At 49.8% G+C, this 11,332-nt stretch overlaps 1 protein-coding gene across 1 annotated transcript; it reads right to left on the bottom strand.

Annotated features, from left to right (window-relative positions):
- Positions 1 to 4,806: 4,806 nt before the first annotated feature.
- On the bottom strand, positions 4,807 to 9,921 carry C2H1orf53 (chromosome 2 C1orf53 homolog). Its single transcript, XM_060088677.1, has 3 exons — positions 9,641 to 9,921; positions 6,559 to 6,660; positions 4,807 to 5,258 (listed from the first exon to the last, which is right to left on the bottom strand). The coding sequence occupies exons 1-3, from the start codon at positions 9,902 to 9,904 to the stop codon at positions 5,187 to 5,189; spliced, it is 438 nt and encodes a 145-aa protein (XP_059944660.1). The 5' UTR covers positions 9,905 to 9,921; the 3' UTR covers positions 4,807 to 5,186.
- Positions 9,922 to 11,332: the final 1,411 nt, after the last annotated feature.

Genomic DNA, 11,332 nt, shown 5'->3' with positions numbered 1-11,332 from the left:
GCCAGCTGGTGCCTGCATAGACGGTGAGCGGGCGGTAGCTCCTGCAGGGAGCTGGGCTAAGCCACTGATTGCTCACCCGTCACCTCCCCGCCTTTCCCTTGCGGTCCTCCCTTTCCTCTCTGCGCTCCCGGGCTTGGCGCCAGCAACCCAACACTTTGGGGTGCGTTCTGCGCTCGAGGGTGGCGTTCTCGGCCGGGTCAGCGCGAGGGCCCGAGGTATCTCTGCAGCCCGGCTCTGGCTAGGAGGCGGGGATGGAGATCCAGCCGAGAGAAAACTAACTCAAACCCTGGGAAACGAGAGTTCGCGGGGTCACAGACAGACTCCCACACCTGGACTTGACGGGGGCCCGGTTACCTGGTCTCGGCTTCCCGAGGGGCTGCGTCGCCCCAGCAACCCAGGGCGCAGTCAGGCCGCGGGGAAACGGAGAGAGAACCCGGAAGCCTGGCCTCTGGCCAATTATTTACCCACTCGCCCACCCGGGGCGCCCCTCGCGCTCAGAGATGGGGGCGGGGGGATCTCTGGGAGGCTCCAGCGCGGACGCGGAAGGGGTGTGAGCAGAGAGACTGGCCGCTCCACGGTGCGGGTCCGGGTGAGGCTGCCGCGTTCCCTTCCTGCCCCTCCACCCCTGGGCCACAGCAGGGGCTCCTCCGCAGGGCGTGGGCCGAGCGCGCAGGGAGTTGGGGGATCCCGCGCATCAGCGAGCCGCAGGAGACTACTGCCCGGGATGGGGGCCCGTGGGACTGTGCAGGGGTAGACCCACCCCTTCGCCCGCCCCGCAAGCTCTGCTCACAGCTTAGGGCTGGCAAGGGATCCAGCAGGAGCCGCGCGTCAAAGCCCTCAGGCTTTCTCTTTCCGTCCCAAGTCCCGGAATGTAGCTCGGAGCACTCCGGCAGCGCCCCTCTTTCTACCCGACCCCTTGGCTGCACTAGCCAGTCCCACCAGCCAACTATTCCTACTAGTCTACCTTCTAAGTCCCCCTCACCCCCGACGTTCCCCTTCCCAACCCGTCCTCTTTAGCTCTTTCTGTCCTCGAGAATCCCCCCATCTCGGTTCGTTTTCCCAGCCAGGGAGCGGACAAGCCTCCCAGGTTCAGCTCCTCCGCTTGCTGCCTAGGCCGTCGAATGGATGGACGGCGACACCGACCCGAAGACCTTCAGGTGCTCCCGCTCATCTGTGTCCAAAGCAGTGGGTTTAATCCTCTTTGGGGTCACGAACCGTTTTAGGTATTTGATAAAAACATGCATTCTACACACACACACACACACACACACACACACACACGCACACACAGAGAGGCAGAGGCGCGCGTGCGCACACTGAAGCGCACACCGAAGCTCACACTTTAGAATACAAATTTCGGATGGGAAGATGCTATCGCCAGAAATCTTCCAATCCCTCAGAGCCCATGATTCCGAGTTTTTACTCTCTTTTACACCCACGGTCTCAGGAGGAGGGTAGGGCGTGAGTCTGGAGGTTTTGTGTCAGGAGCCCAACCTGGAAACCGTTTGTAGGGGAGAGGATCAGCCAGTGCGGGGCTTGGGAGCTCTGCAGGGCATCCCGCGGGCCTGGGTGGGCAAGAGACAGTTGCGAGTTCTTCCACGACATTTTCTCAGAGATCTGAGCTCTCCAGAGGCGCGCAAGAGGGTGACAACACCCGCCCCCGCCACACACACACACACACACACACACACACACACACACACACACACTTCTGACTTTCCTTTTTCCTGAGGGAGGGGATACTTCTGGTGCCCAGAAGTACCTTTTAGTTGCTGCAGGGCAGTAAAAAAGAGCACCGAGTTTTAATCCTTCTTCACGGTCAGACGTCCCGTCCACAACTCAAGCCTTTGCTCGAATGTAAAGAAAATGAAAAGGCAGGTGTTGAGTTGACACTCAGTGGGCAGGTGGGGGGAGGGGGGCTCCTTCGGGGAAAGGCGGGGACCGTGAGGCCTCAAAGTGCTCAGGGGAAGGCGACATGCCGATGGCCGTTTGCCAGGTCGTGGGCCCCCTTCCCCAGCCTTGTCTGGAGATCCCGCTGGCCTCCGGCGGTGGATCCGGGCGCTCGGGACAGACTTTGCGGTCGCCTTAGGACACGGCGCCCTGCGGGGAACAAAGACCCGTGCCGCGCCCGGGGAGCATCCCCCCTTCTCCAGGCCCCTTCTGGTCCAAAGACACCCACACCGGTGTGGGAGCCCCAGGTTGCACTCGGGGGCGGGGGGGAAGCCCTTCCCTTCCTTGCTCTGTAAAGTCGATGGGGTCGGTGTGGCTTTTTGAAGAGGCGGGAATGTGCACGGAATCCACCTGCTGGGAGAACGGCCCAGGGCAGGGCCTTCCCCTCTAAGGGAAGAACCACCACGGCAGGAACGTATCCCCGCCCTCCACCCCGCTAAACCCCGCAAAGACCCCCAGCTTCCCTTGGGTCTTTCAGTATTAGAAACAATCTAGAAATCAATCTCCCTTGATTTATGGTGCCTGCCTTGCGGCTGCAGGAGTCTCCAAAAACCTTCAAAGTGGAGTAGCAGCGGAGTTGATTTAAACTGGGAAGTCTTTTTCTCGGCATCCACGTGTACTTGTACACACACACACACCCAGTAAGAAACCTGACTTTTTACTTTACAAGGTGCGAATACAATAGAACCTGAAGTTCTGGCAGCGAGGCCCATTTATGTGGCCGTATTGTGTGTAATGTGGGAGCACCCGCCGCTGCCATCCCCGACGTGTGGTTCATAAGCATCTCCCCAGAACAGCGGCCGAGAACTTCAGACCTCGGCTCCCCGGCTCCAGAGGCAGGGAAGAGTAAGAGCATCCCCCTCCCCGCCCACACCCCAGCGGCGGCTCCTTGGCTGTTGTTGCCAGGAAGCCTAGAAGTTCTGCCAGGAAGAGTCACAAAATCCCACGCAAGGGTCCTCCCGTCTTGGGCCACTTCAGCACTGCAGGAGCTGCACTGGGAGAAGCAAAGAGCTGCCTCTAGGAGGGAGGCATCCCTTACCTCATTCCCATCTGCCAAGGGGCTTTCTCAAAACACTGCCTTAGGAGGGGGCGGGGACTGGGGGGGGGGCCTCAAAGTGAACTTGCAAAGAGCAAATAGAACTCTTCTCTTGGCTTTCCTCCTCCTCTTGTGTCTCCAGGAAGTTGGCCTTCTCCACTCCATTTCCTTCTGGTTTTCCTCTTGGAACTGCTGAAGAAAGCCCCATACAGCTCCCACCCAGAAGATGTCTTTGGTAATCTTCAAGTCTAGTGGGAAACATGGAGCTAGCTGGCTGCTTGCTGACGTAAGAGTGGAAAGGAAAGTGGCTCCCAGGAGTCCATAAACCTTTCTGGAAAGACTGAGTGCCTCCTCTGTCACAATGCTGATCGCTTCTCCTGCTCTCCTCCAAATAGTTCCTGGAGGGGGCAACACCAGGCCACAGACACTGCTCTTTACAGCCAAGGAGGGCCCCGGGGCAGTGTTGCTGAGGGAGCCACAGTCAGGAACATCAGAAACACTGGGGCACCAAAACTGCCAACAGTTTTGGGAAACAACTTACTATTTGACATAAAATGAACACATAGCACATTAGAGACTTAATGGGCTTCTTTTCACTCATTTTACAGTTTAGAAGGTGTTTTGTTTTGAATCAAATATGGGAGAAGGCACCAGAGTCTTTTTGCTGCTTAAGATTTTTAGAAAGCTTTAGAAAAAACCTTCATTGAGGGCCACGGGCAGAGACGAAGGCAGACCTCTGAGATGTTGGAGAACCATTCAGATTCAGCCAGGAGAAAAAGCTGAGGGTCAGCTCTGGGTAAAGCCAGCCTTCCATTTCACTGACCAGCTTTTCCCTGCAAGGAAAAGGCTTCCTGGGGGCTGCTATCCTCAGAGGGAAACAGAAGAGGAGGCGTGGGGAGGGGACCCAGAACCTGGGTTGGAGACTGAAGCCCAGGGTCTTCGCAGCAGTGAATGAAATAGGTGTAAAGCTAATAAAACATCCTAAGACAGATTAGCCTGAAAAGTGCCATCAGAGATGGAGGAGTAAAATGGGGGGGGGGGGCGTAGAGAAAAAAAGAATGGTTTAATAGCAGCCTGACCCCCAAGTCAGAATGATTTAGAGGTTTTATTATGAGAACAGATGGAAGATGAGAGCATTTCTCGCCGCAGAATGGCCCTTCTTGGATACTCATATGCTGCATGATATAGCATTTTATCAATCTCCTTATAGCTCAAGATATAAATAAAAGGAAGAATGTATTCAAACTCTTCTGTTTGCCAGCAACCTCCCTTGGGTTGCTAACACTGAGGAGAAAACAGTAGAACTGAGGCTATAAAAAAAAAATCAAGAGCTACTGATGTGACCCGATTGCTGCTATTTATTTAATGGAACAGTCATTATTTTCTTTCTTCGACATACGTCTAATAATGAAGCAAAAAGAAAGGAAAATAATTATCAATGTGCCACTTCAGATACACACAAAGACTTCCCTGGTGGTACAGTGGTTAAGAATCCGCCTGCTAATGCAGGGGACATGCGTTCAAGCCCTGGTTGGGGAAGATCCCACATGCCACGGAGCCTGTGTGCCACAACTACTGAGCATGCGCGTTGCAACTACTGAAGCCCACGCACCTAGAGCCTGTGCTCCACAACAAGAGAAGCCACCACAATGAGTAGCCCAGGCACCAAAACGAAGAGTAGCCCCCACTCGTCGCAACTAGAGAAAGCCCGCGTGCAGTCACGAAGACCCAAAGCAGCCAAACATAAATAAATAAATAAATTTATATTCAGAAAAGAAACACACAAACATTTGCTAGCTTTTTCATTTTATTGATGTTCTTTTAATACATGTTTAAGATTAAGATTAATATATGCTTAAGTTTAAGATTAAACTAGTGCTCAAGTACTAACAGCATAGAAAACAATTCTGGATTAAGGTTTTATTTATTTATTTATTATTATTATTTTTTTTTGCGGTACACAGGCCTCTCACTGTTGTGGCCTCTCCCATTGTGGAGCACAGGCTCCGGACGCGCAGGCTCAGCGGCCATGGCTCACGGGCCCAGCCGCTCCGTGGCATGTGGGATCTTCCTGGACTGGGGCACAAACCCGTGTCCCCTGCATCAGCAGGCATACTCTCAACCACTGCACCACCAGGGAAGCCCCTATTTATTTTTTTAATAAGGCTCAATTAGATGGAGGACAGAAATGAAATTCTTCTCAAACATAAAAATGTGAATTGAATTTCTTCTTTTTGGATGGATCTTTAACATTGACTTGGCCATATGGACACTGCGAAAGAAATAAAACAAGTTACTGTTGAATTATTTAATAATCATCTTGAAGAAGTACACTTCTCATGGTGAAAAAAAGAGACTGCTAATAACATTCTATAGATGATTTGATCTACCTCCTATAGACTAAGAGGAGAACTATGGCAACATCTGGCAAATGGTTCTAATTAGGGTCCAAGAATCACTTCCTAAATGCATCCTTCCAACTTCAAGAATTTTACTGTCAAAACCTCACCCTTAAAAAGTCCTCAGTCCTCAATTCAGGCAAAGCTCTTATGGGTTTGATTAGAAACAGCTAATGGCACAGGTAGGAACATCCATAAAAGTGAAGGCTTAATTTTTCAATACTGGCTACTGTTAATACAAGCATTTAATGTCAATTCCTTGATTAGAAAGTAGGTGGGTTAGAGGAAATAACTCCTTCTTGCCCCCGAAACATACAGTCAAAGTGGTCTATAAACAGAGATTATCTGTTTATAATCTTAACTGTATAACAATTTACCTTACTAGTAGTATGCTTTTAAAAAGTTAGAGGGAAGAACCCATTCTCATTTATTTTTTGTTCAAAGTAGGGAAGTATTACATAGTTAGTTCATCTTAATCAGTGAGCATAGAGATATATGGCTGCTGAAATATACATTTTAGGAAACGTACAGCCCTAGGTTTGCAGTAGCAAGTTTCACGGTTATTTTAAAGACAGAGTAGAAAACAACCACAGAAGGAATGGGCGGGGCGTGGGGGGAGAGAAGGAAAAGAAAGAGGAGGGGAGGGGGAGTAGTAATAATAATAATAATAGTAATAATAATGGAGAAGGAGGAAGAGAAGGAGGAAGGGAAGGGAGGGACACGGAGGGAGGAAGTCATTATCATTATAAAACCCCCACCTGTCAATGTTGGGCAAGTATCTATTTATTCAGCTAAAAATGAAAAATAAATGCTTCCTGGGATCTAGCTTGCAATATTCCGGATTTCTTTTCCTGCTCTCTTTCTACTTGCCTAGTAAACACAACTTATTTGAAACCTCGTGAAAAGTTTCCTCGTAATAAAGAACTCGCATGAATTTCCAAACACAGCGTTTCAAGGAACTGATGCTCACAGTGAAACGTTACAAAATTCCATTAACGTTAAAGGTCCTCTGTTGGTCCTAAAGACTTCATTGTCCATGGCCAGAGCAGCTTGTGAAAAGTGCACACCAGGCTCTATTTAGCATTTTTATTTGACTTGTTTTTCAAATAACAGGTATTAACGAAGTCACGGAAGCACCAAAGACTGCTGCCATCCTGCCGAATTGGTACTCACGTGTCTGCAGGTAGAGCCGCAGCATCTGCCTCTCTGCAAGTGGGCCAGCCGGGTGAGCACCATGTAGCCGGTAGCCGGGTCCACGTAGTTCAGCCGGCCAGCCTGAAGAGTAGTGAAATCAAACAATTCATTCATCGCAATATTCATCGCATCTCCTCACCATCATTCCTACTCCTAAAATACTGCAACATTTTCTTCAAACAATATTAAACTGCTTCCCAGCAATTTTCGTGGCACTTGCAATTAAGGACTGAATGCGTTCCAACATTATACACAATCCAACTTGATGTGACCTAAGGAGAAAATATACAGTTTGAGAAAAATGAGAAGTTGATGGAAAAACAAGAACTCCTCTATACCCAATAACGAGGTAGCCACTGCTCAGGTATCTTTCATTCAGTTTCTAGGTAACAAGTTTAATAACAGGTGATTTAATGACTTTAAGAGCCTAAGAGGCTGAAAATGAACTTTCACTCAGAAGTTACAGTTGCAATTTCAGTACTTAAAATATGTGGATAATGATGTAAACTTACAGAAAAGGTGCTAATCAAAACCAACAGTCCTTAGAGAAAAGCACTACCATTACTATTATTTAACACTTTTCCTTACCTTCATCGTGTGCTACTCCACTGCACATTTTGCGCTGTTTTCTTTTTTTTCTTTTTTTGGAGTGTCCTTAGTGCCATTTTTAAGCAAAATAAAATTATTCTTTTTAACATATTAACACTCGCTGCTTCACGACTTTGATCAAAAGCAGCTTTTACTACAGCACTTCAGATGTCAAGAAAGCATCCTCTATCTACATTCAAACATAGTCTTAAAAAGCTGTCCCAAGCACGTTGTGTGAAGACAAATAATGCAACCTCTTCTGTGGATCTGGGTCACATGGGTGATATTATTTAGCCTTGAGGTTTTGAAGGGGAACTGTCTCCTGGGCTTTTTCTATAACCCCTTTACCACGCAGTAACCCGGCACCACTCTTGCATAGAGCCTTTCCATTAAAATACACGTGACACTTATATATCTTCTTACATGTATTTTTGCGTATGCCGCAAACTACTTCTTCGGAGTGTCTTCCTTAGCAGCTGAATATTTTGTTCTGGTTCGGCTTTTCATCAACTATGCGTCATGAATAAAGCGTGGAGTAAAAGGACAACTAGAGTTGTCCTCTAAGGCAACTAGGCTTCCTCTGAGGCATTCCAGCAAAGTGAGCCCAGGGCAGCAGAAATCCAGCCATCAAGTCCCAAGGCCTGCCTAAGGGGCCTCCCGAATCCTTTGGGGCCGCAGAAGCAGAGTACATGAACACTACTTTAGAACGACCGATTGTCAAGACCTCGCTTCTTTATTTACAAAGTCCGTGTTGGAAGACTTGGAAGAAAAGCAAAAGAACGCTGGGAACTCTTGTTAGCAGACTCCTTTCTGCTTTTCTTCGCTGGGGGTCTTCTGGAACCTGGGAGCCTAACAGATTGCTCCTGGGCCTGGCTGCTCTCCTGCTTTCCAAGTCAATGGGGAAACTCTGATGGCTGCCCACACAAACGTAACTTGTCCTCAGTAAGTGAGCCTCAGGTCATGGTGGAAACAGACAAAGGCAGGACAAGAGTGTTGACAGCCTGACTGGAGAACAAGATGCCCAGGGATGCAGGTCAGCACACGTGACAGAGCTACCTGCCTGCAGGTGTGGAAGGAGGACCACTGTGCGGGGGCTCTGATTTGTTGAACAACAAAAACAACAAGCTCATTATTGGGTTTGCTTATGGTCTCCTGGACAACCATTTAACCTGCGATTCTGACACGGATGAAACTGTGTGAATTCCTTGAGTGAGAAAAAGTTTCTTTCCCTTCCCGGGCTGATTGAGCTGGTCGTTCCAGGCCACTGGTATTTGCTCTATAGAGAATGACACTTTTTGCTTCTATTTACCACATGTATATAGTGAAGTATGGGAACAAATTACACATTATTTTAAAAAGAGTATAAACAAGAACCATCAAAAGCTGCCAGTCATTTCCTAAAGAGTCTTTGTGCAGAAGTTTCCACACAGAAGTGGATCTCAAGGCCTACTAACTGCCCGTGGGAAAAAAAAAAGTCAACTTTAGGCAACCTCCAAAGTTTTCTTCTCTGCTCGCCTGGTTCAGGCCAGACCAAATAACACTAGTCATGTCAAGTGCTGGTCACCCGCAGTGTATTCAACAGGCTACTTTTGTGTCTTTTCTATATCTTTATCACAGAACTCACTTGCTCTTTCAAGATGATACAAATATAAACATGCTCCCTTAAACGTATGTAGTCTGTGTCAGAAAGCGTTAAGGGAGGTTATAAGTTTTGATATTGGTGCTAACAAGCAATTGTCAAATCCCCAAACCAGAAGAACACAGAGCTCAAGATTGTCTAGTAAAAATGTAAATGCCTATTTATACTTTCCTTTGTAACTCTGCTCCGATAGGTGGAAAGGATGATAGCAAAAATTAAAACAAATTAATAAGTTCACGTTTTATGTTTTCATTATTGAAATCATTGGATGGCAGTGTTTAACTGATACTGCAGATAAACACACACATATTTCCCTGTGACTTCTCAGCTCCTCTATCTCCTCTATGAATGCCTTACACCACTCCCCCAACCCCACACACACACGCACACACACCCGCGCGCACACACACAGAGGACAGTGATGACAGGCCCTAGACTGTGACCGGAGTTTAGCTCGGACACTGATCAGAAAGGAGTCGCGCTCATACTCAGGATAGATCCACGTTAACTCTTTGCCCGGAATAGGAAACTGTGGCCAGTTTTCAAGCGAAAAGTTCTGAGCGGTAAGCTTGCACGCCGTCAGACTCCCGAGGCAGGACTGCACCGACCTCTGGCAATCCCTCTCCAGACCCGGGACGCGCAGGCGCACCTATCACCGGGCGGCCGGGTAGGGCGGGGCTGCCGGGGGGCGGGGCTGCCGCGGAGGGCGGGGCGGGGTGTCTGGGGCGGAGGGGCCTCACTGCGCAAGCGCGTTGTCCCTGGGGCTGCGGTCCGGGCGGGGCGGGCAGGGGCGGAGCAACCTGTGTGCCCAAGAGGGATGGGGCGGGGCCTCACCGCGCAGGCGGCGGCGTGAAGCTCCAAGATCCTCCGCTCCGCCGCTGTTAACTCTTTGCTCGCCGGACGCCTCGCTGCTCCCTCCGGCCCGCCCTGCGAGTTGGGCCCAGAGCCGCCGCGGTCTCCCTGCGAAGCGGAGCAGAGGATGAAGCTGAGGCGCTGTCGGAACCCTTCTTCGACCCGGGGCAGTTCTGGCGTAGGGGCGGCGGACGGCTGCCTCCCGAGCGCAGCGCCCACGGACACCGGGACCCGCCAGGCCGCCATGGCTGCCGCCTGTGGGAGGCGGGGCGCTGGGGCCACGGGGCGGTCCGTACTGCTCCCGCAGAGCCAGGCCGGGCCCAGACCCGCCATCCGGGACCCCGCCCTCCGACCCCCGACCCCTCCCTCTGGACCAGGATCCCATCTGCCGACCCCCGACCCGGACCCCGCCCTCCGATCCCTGGCCTCGAACCTGGACCCCGACCCGGCCCCAGCTCGCCGGCTCCGGACCTTGACCCCTGACCCCGGATCCCGCCCTCTGGTCCTGGACCGCGGCCTTCCGCAGCCCCACCGGCCCTGCCCGGCAGATAAAGTGGACCTTAGGCAGCTGAGGAGGCTCCCACACGATGCGGGGACGGGGAAGAACATGCCTTTTCCACTCTCTGGACTTTCATGCTAGGTGTTCCGTTGGTCTTCTGAGGTAACACGTGGACCTTTTTTCTCGTGTCAAACTAGTCTTGGGATCTTTCAGCATAATCGCTACAACTAAGATGCCAGTAAGTGATCAAAATACCCCAGGTTTGTTTATAACGCGCTTGGGCTCGTCCAGAAAAGGCTGAGTATCTACAGGTGATGTGTGCTTGGAGGGCAGCTGGAAGGGGAGCCCTCACGGCCTGGGTCTTTGGCCCAGACTAAAATGAGGACCAAAAGGAAGAACGGGCGGTGGTTTCATGTTGCAAAGTATTTGCAAAATCCAAACTAAAATTATATTTCCCGTCCGAAAGATGAGAGAAAGTTACTCTGCTACCCTCCACAAAATTTGATGTGAGAAAATTAGCACAAGCCCAGGAGGTAACTTCAGGCGTTAGAATTAAATCAACACCACTCCTGACTCCCACCCTCAGCCTGTGTTTCAGGCTTGAAGAGTAGCCGTTTTGTAAGTGTTCTTCACTTTTTGAGAAAATGAGGGCAGGAATTGGTCCCTAAGGACAAGAGTAGATTGTTGAGTGGTACAGGAGAAGGATGACCCTGGACCATCACCACCCCTTTTTTGGCATCTGCATTTACCTATAATCATATCTGGATTCTCTTGGTAGGTGCTGATTGAAACGACCCTATTGGTCTGTTATAGTGAATCTCATAGTGAATTAATAAATCAGAATCCTGTTTTGCAGACCAATTTCCTTTGTGTTGGAATAATAAATTAGTTATCAGGCTCTGGAGACTGCTTAGTGATCTGAGAAGAGTTCCAAACGTGGAAGCCTGAGGAGGGACCTTCAGTAAAGCTATGGAAAGAGCCGCTGTGATTAGAAAAAGGAATTCACCATAAATCAGTTGTGTGTGTTTGCTTTTTGTGTTTTTTTGTCAAACCAAATTATCAAATAAAGGAAATAAGTCTGGAAGTTCCAGTTGATTACACATTGTTTTTAAAATTGAGGATGAGGATCTATTAATAGTTCATGACATGAATTCAAAGGGGGTAGAGACCAAATT

This window comes from Mesoplodon densirostris, chromosome 2, assembly GCF_025265405.1.
Source record: "Mesoplodon densirostris isolate mMesDen1 chromosome 2, mMesDen1 primary haplotype, whole genome shotgun sequence".
In the NCBI taxonomy this organism is placed as follows: domain Eukaryota; kingdom Metazoa; phylum Chordata; class Mammalia; order Artiodactyla; family Ziphiidae; genus Mesoplodon; species Mesoplodon densirostris.
Note: the sequence above shows the minus strand (reverse complement) of the source record. Positions and strands in the feature narration are given on the sequence as shown.

Excerpts from the sequence above, each read along its gene's own strand:
- C2H1orf53 (XM_060088677.1), bottom strand. The coding sequence starts at position 9,904 with ATGGCGGCCTGGCGGGTCCCGGTGTCCGTGGGCGCTGCGCTCGGGAGG. Across the intron at positions 6,661-9,640 it reads TTCACGCCGCCGCCTGCGCG|GCTGGCCGGCTGAACTACGT; the intron begins GTGAGGCCCCGC and ends ACTACTCTTCAG. Across the intron at positions 5,259-6,558 it reads GCGGCTCTACCTGCAGACAC|TGTCCATATGGCCAAGTCAA; the intron begins GTGAGTACCAAT and ends TTTCTTTCGCAG.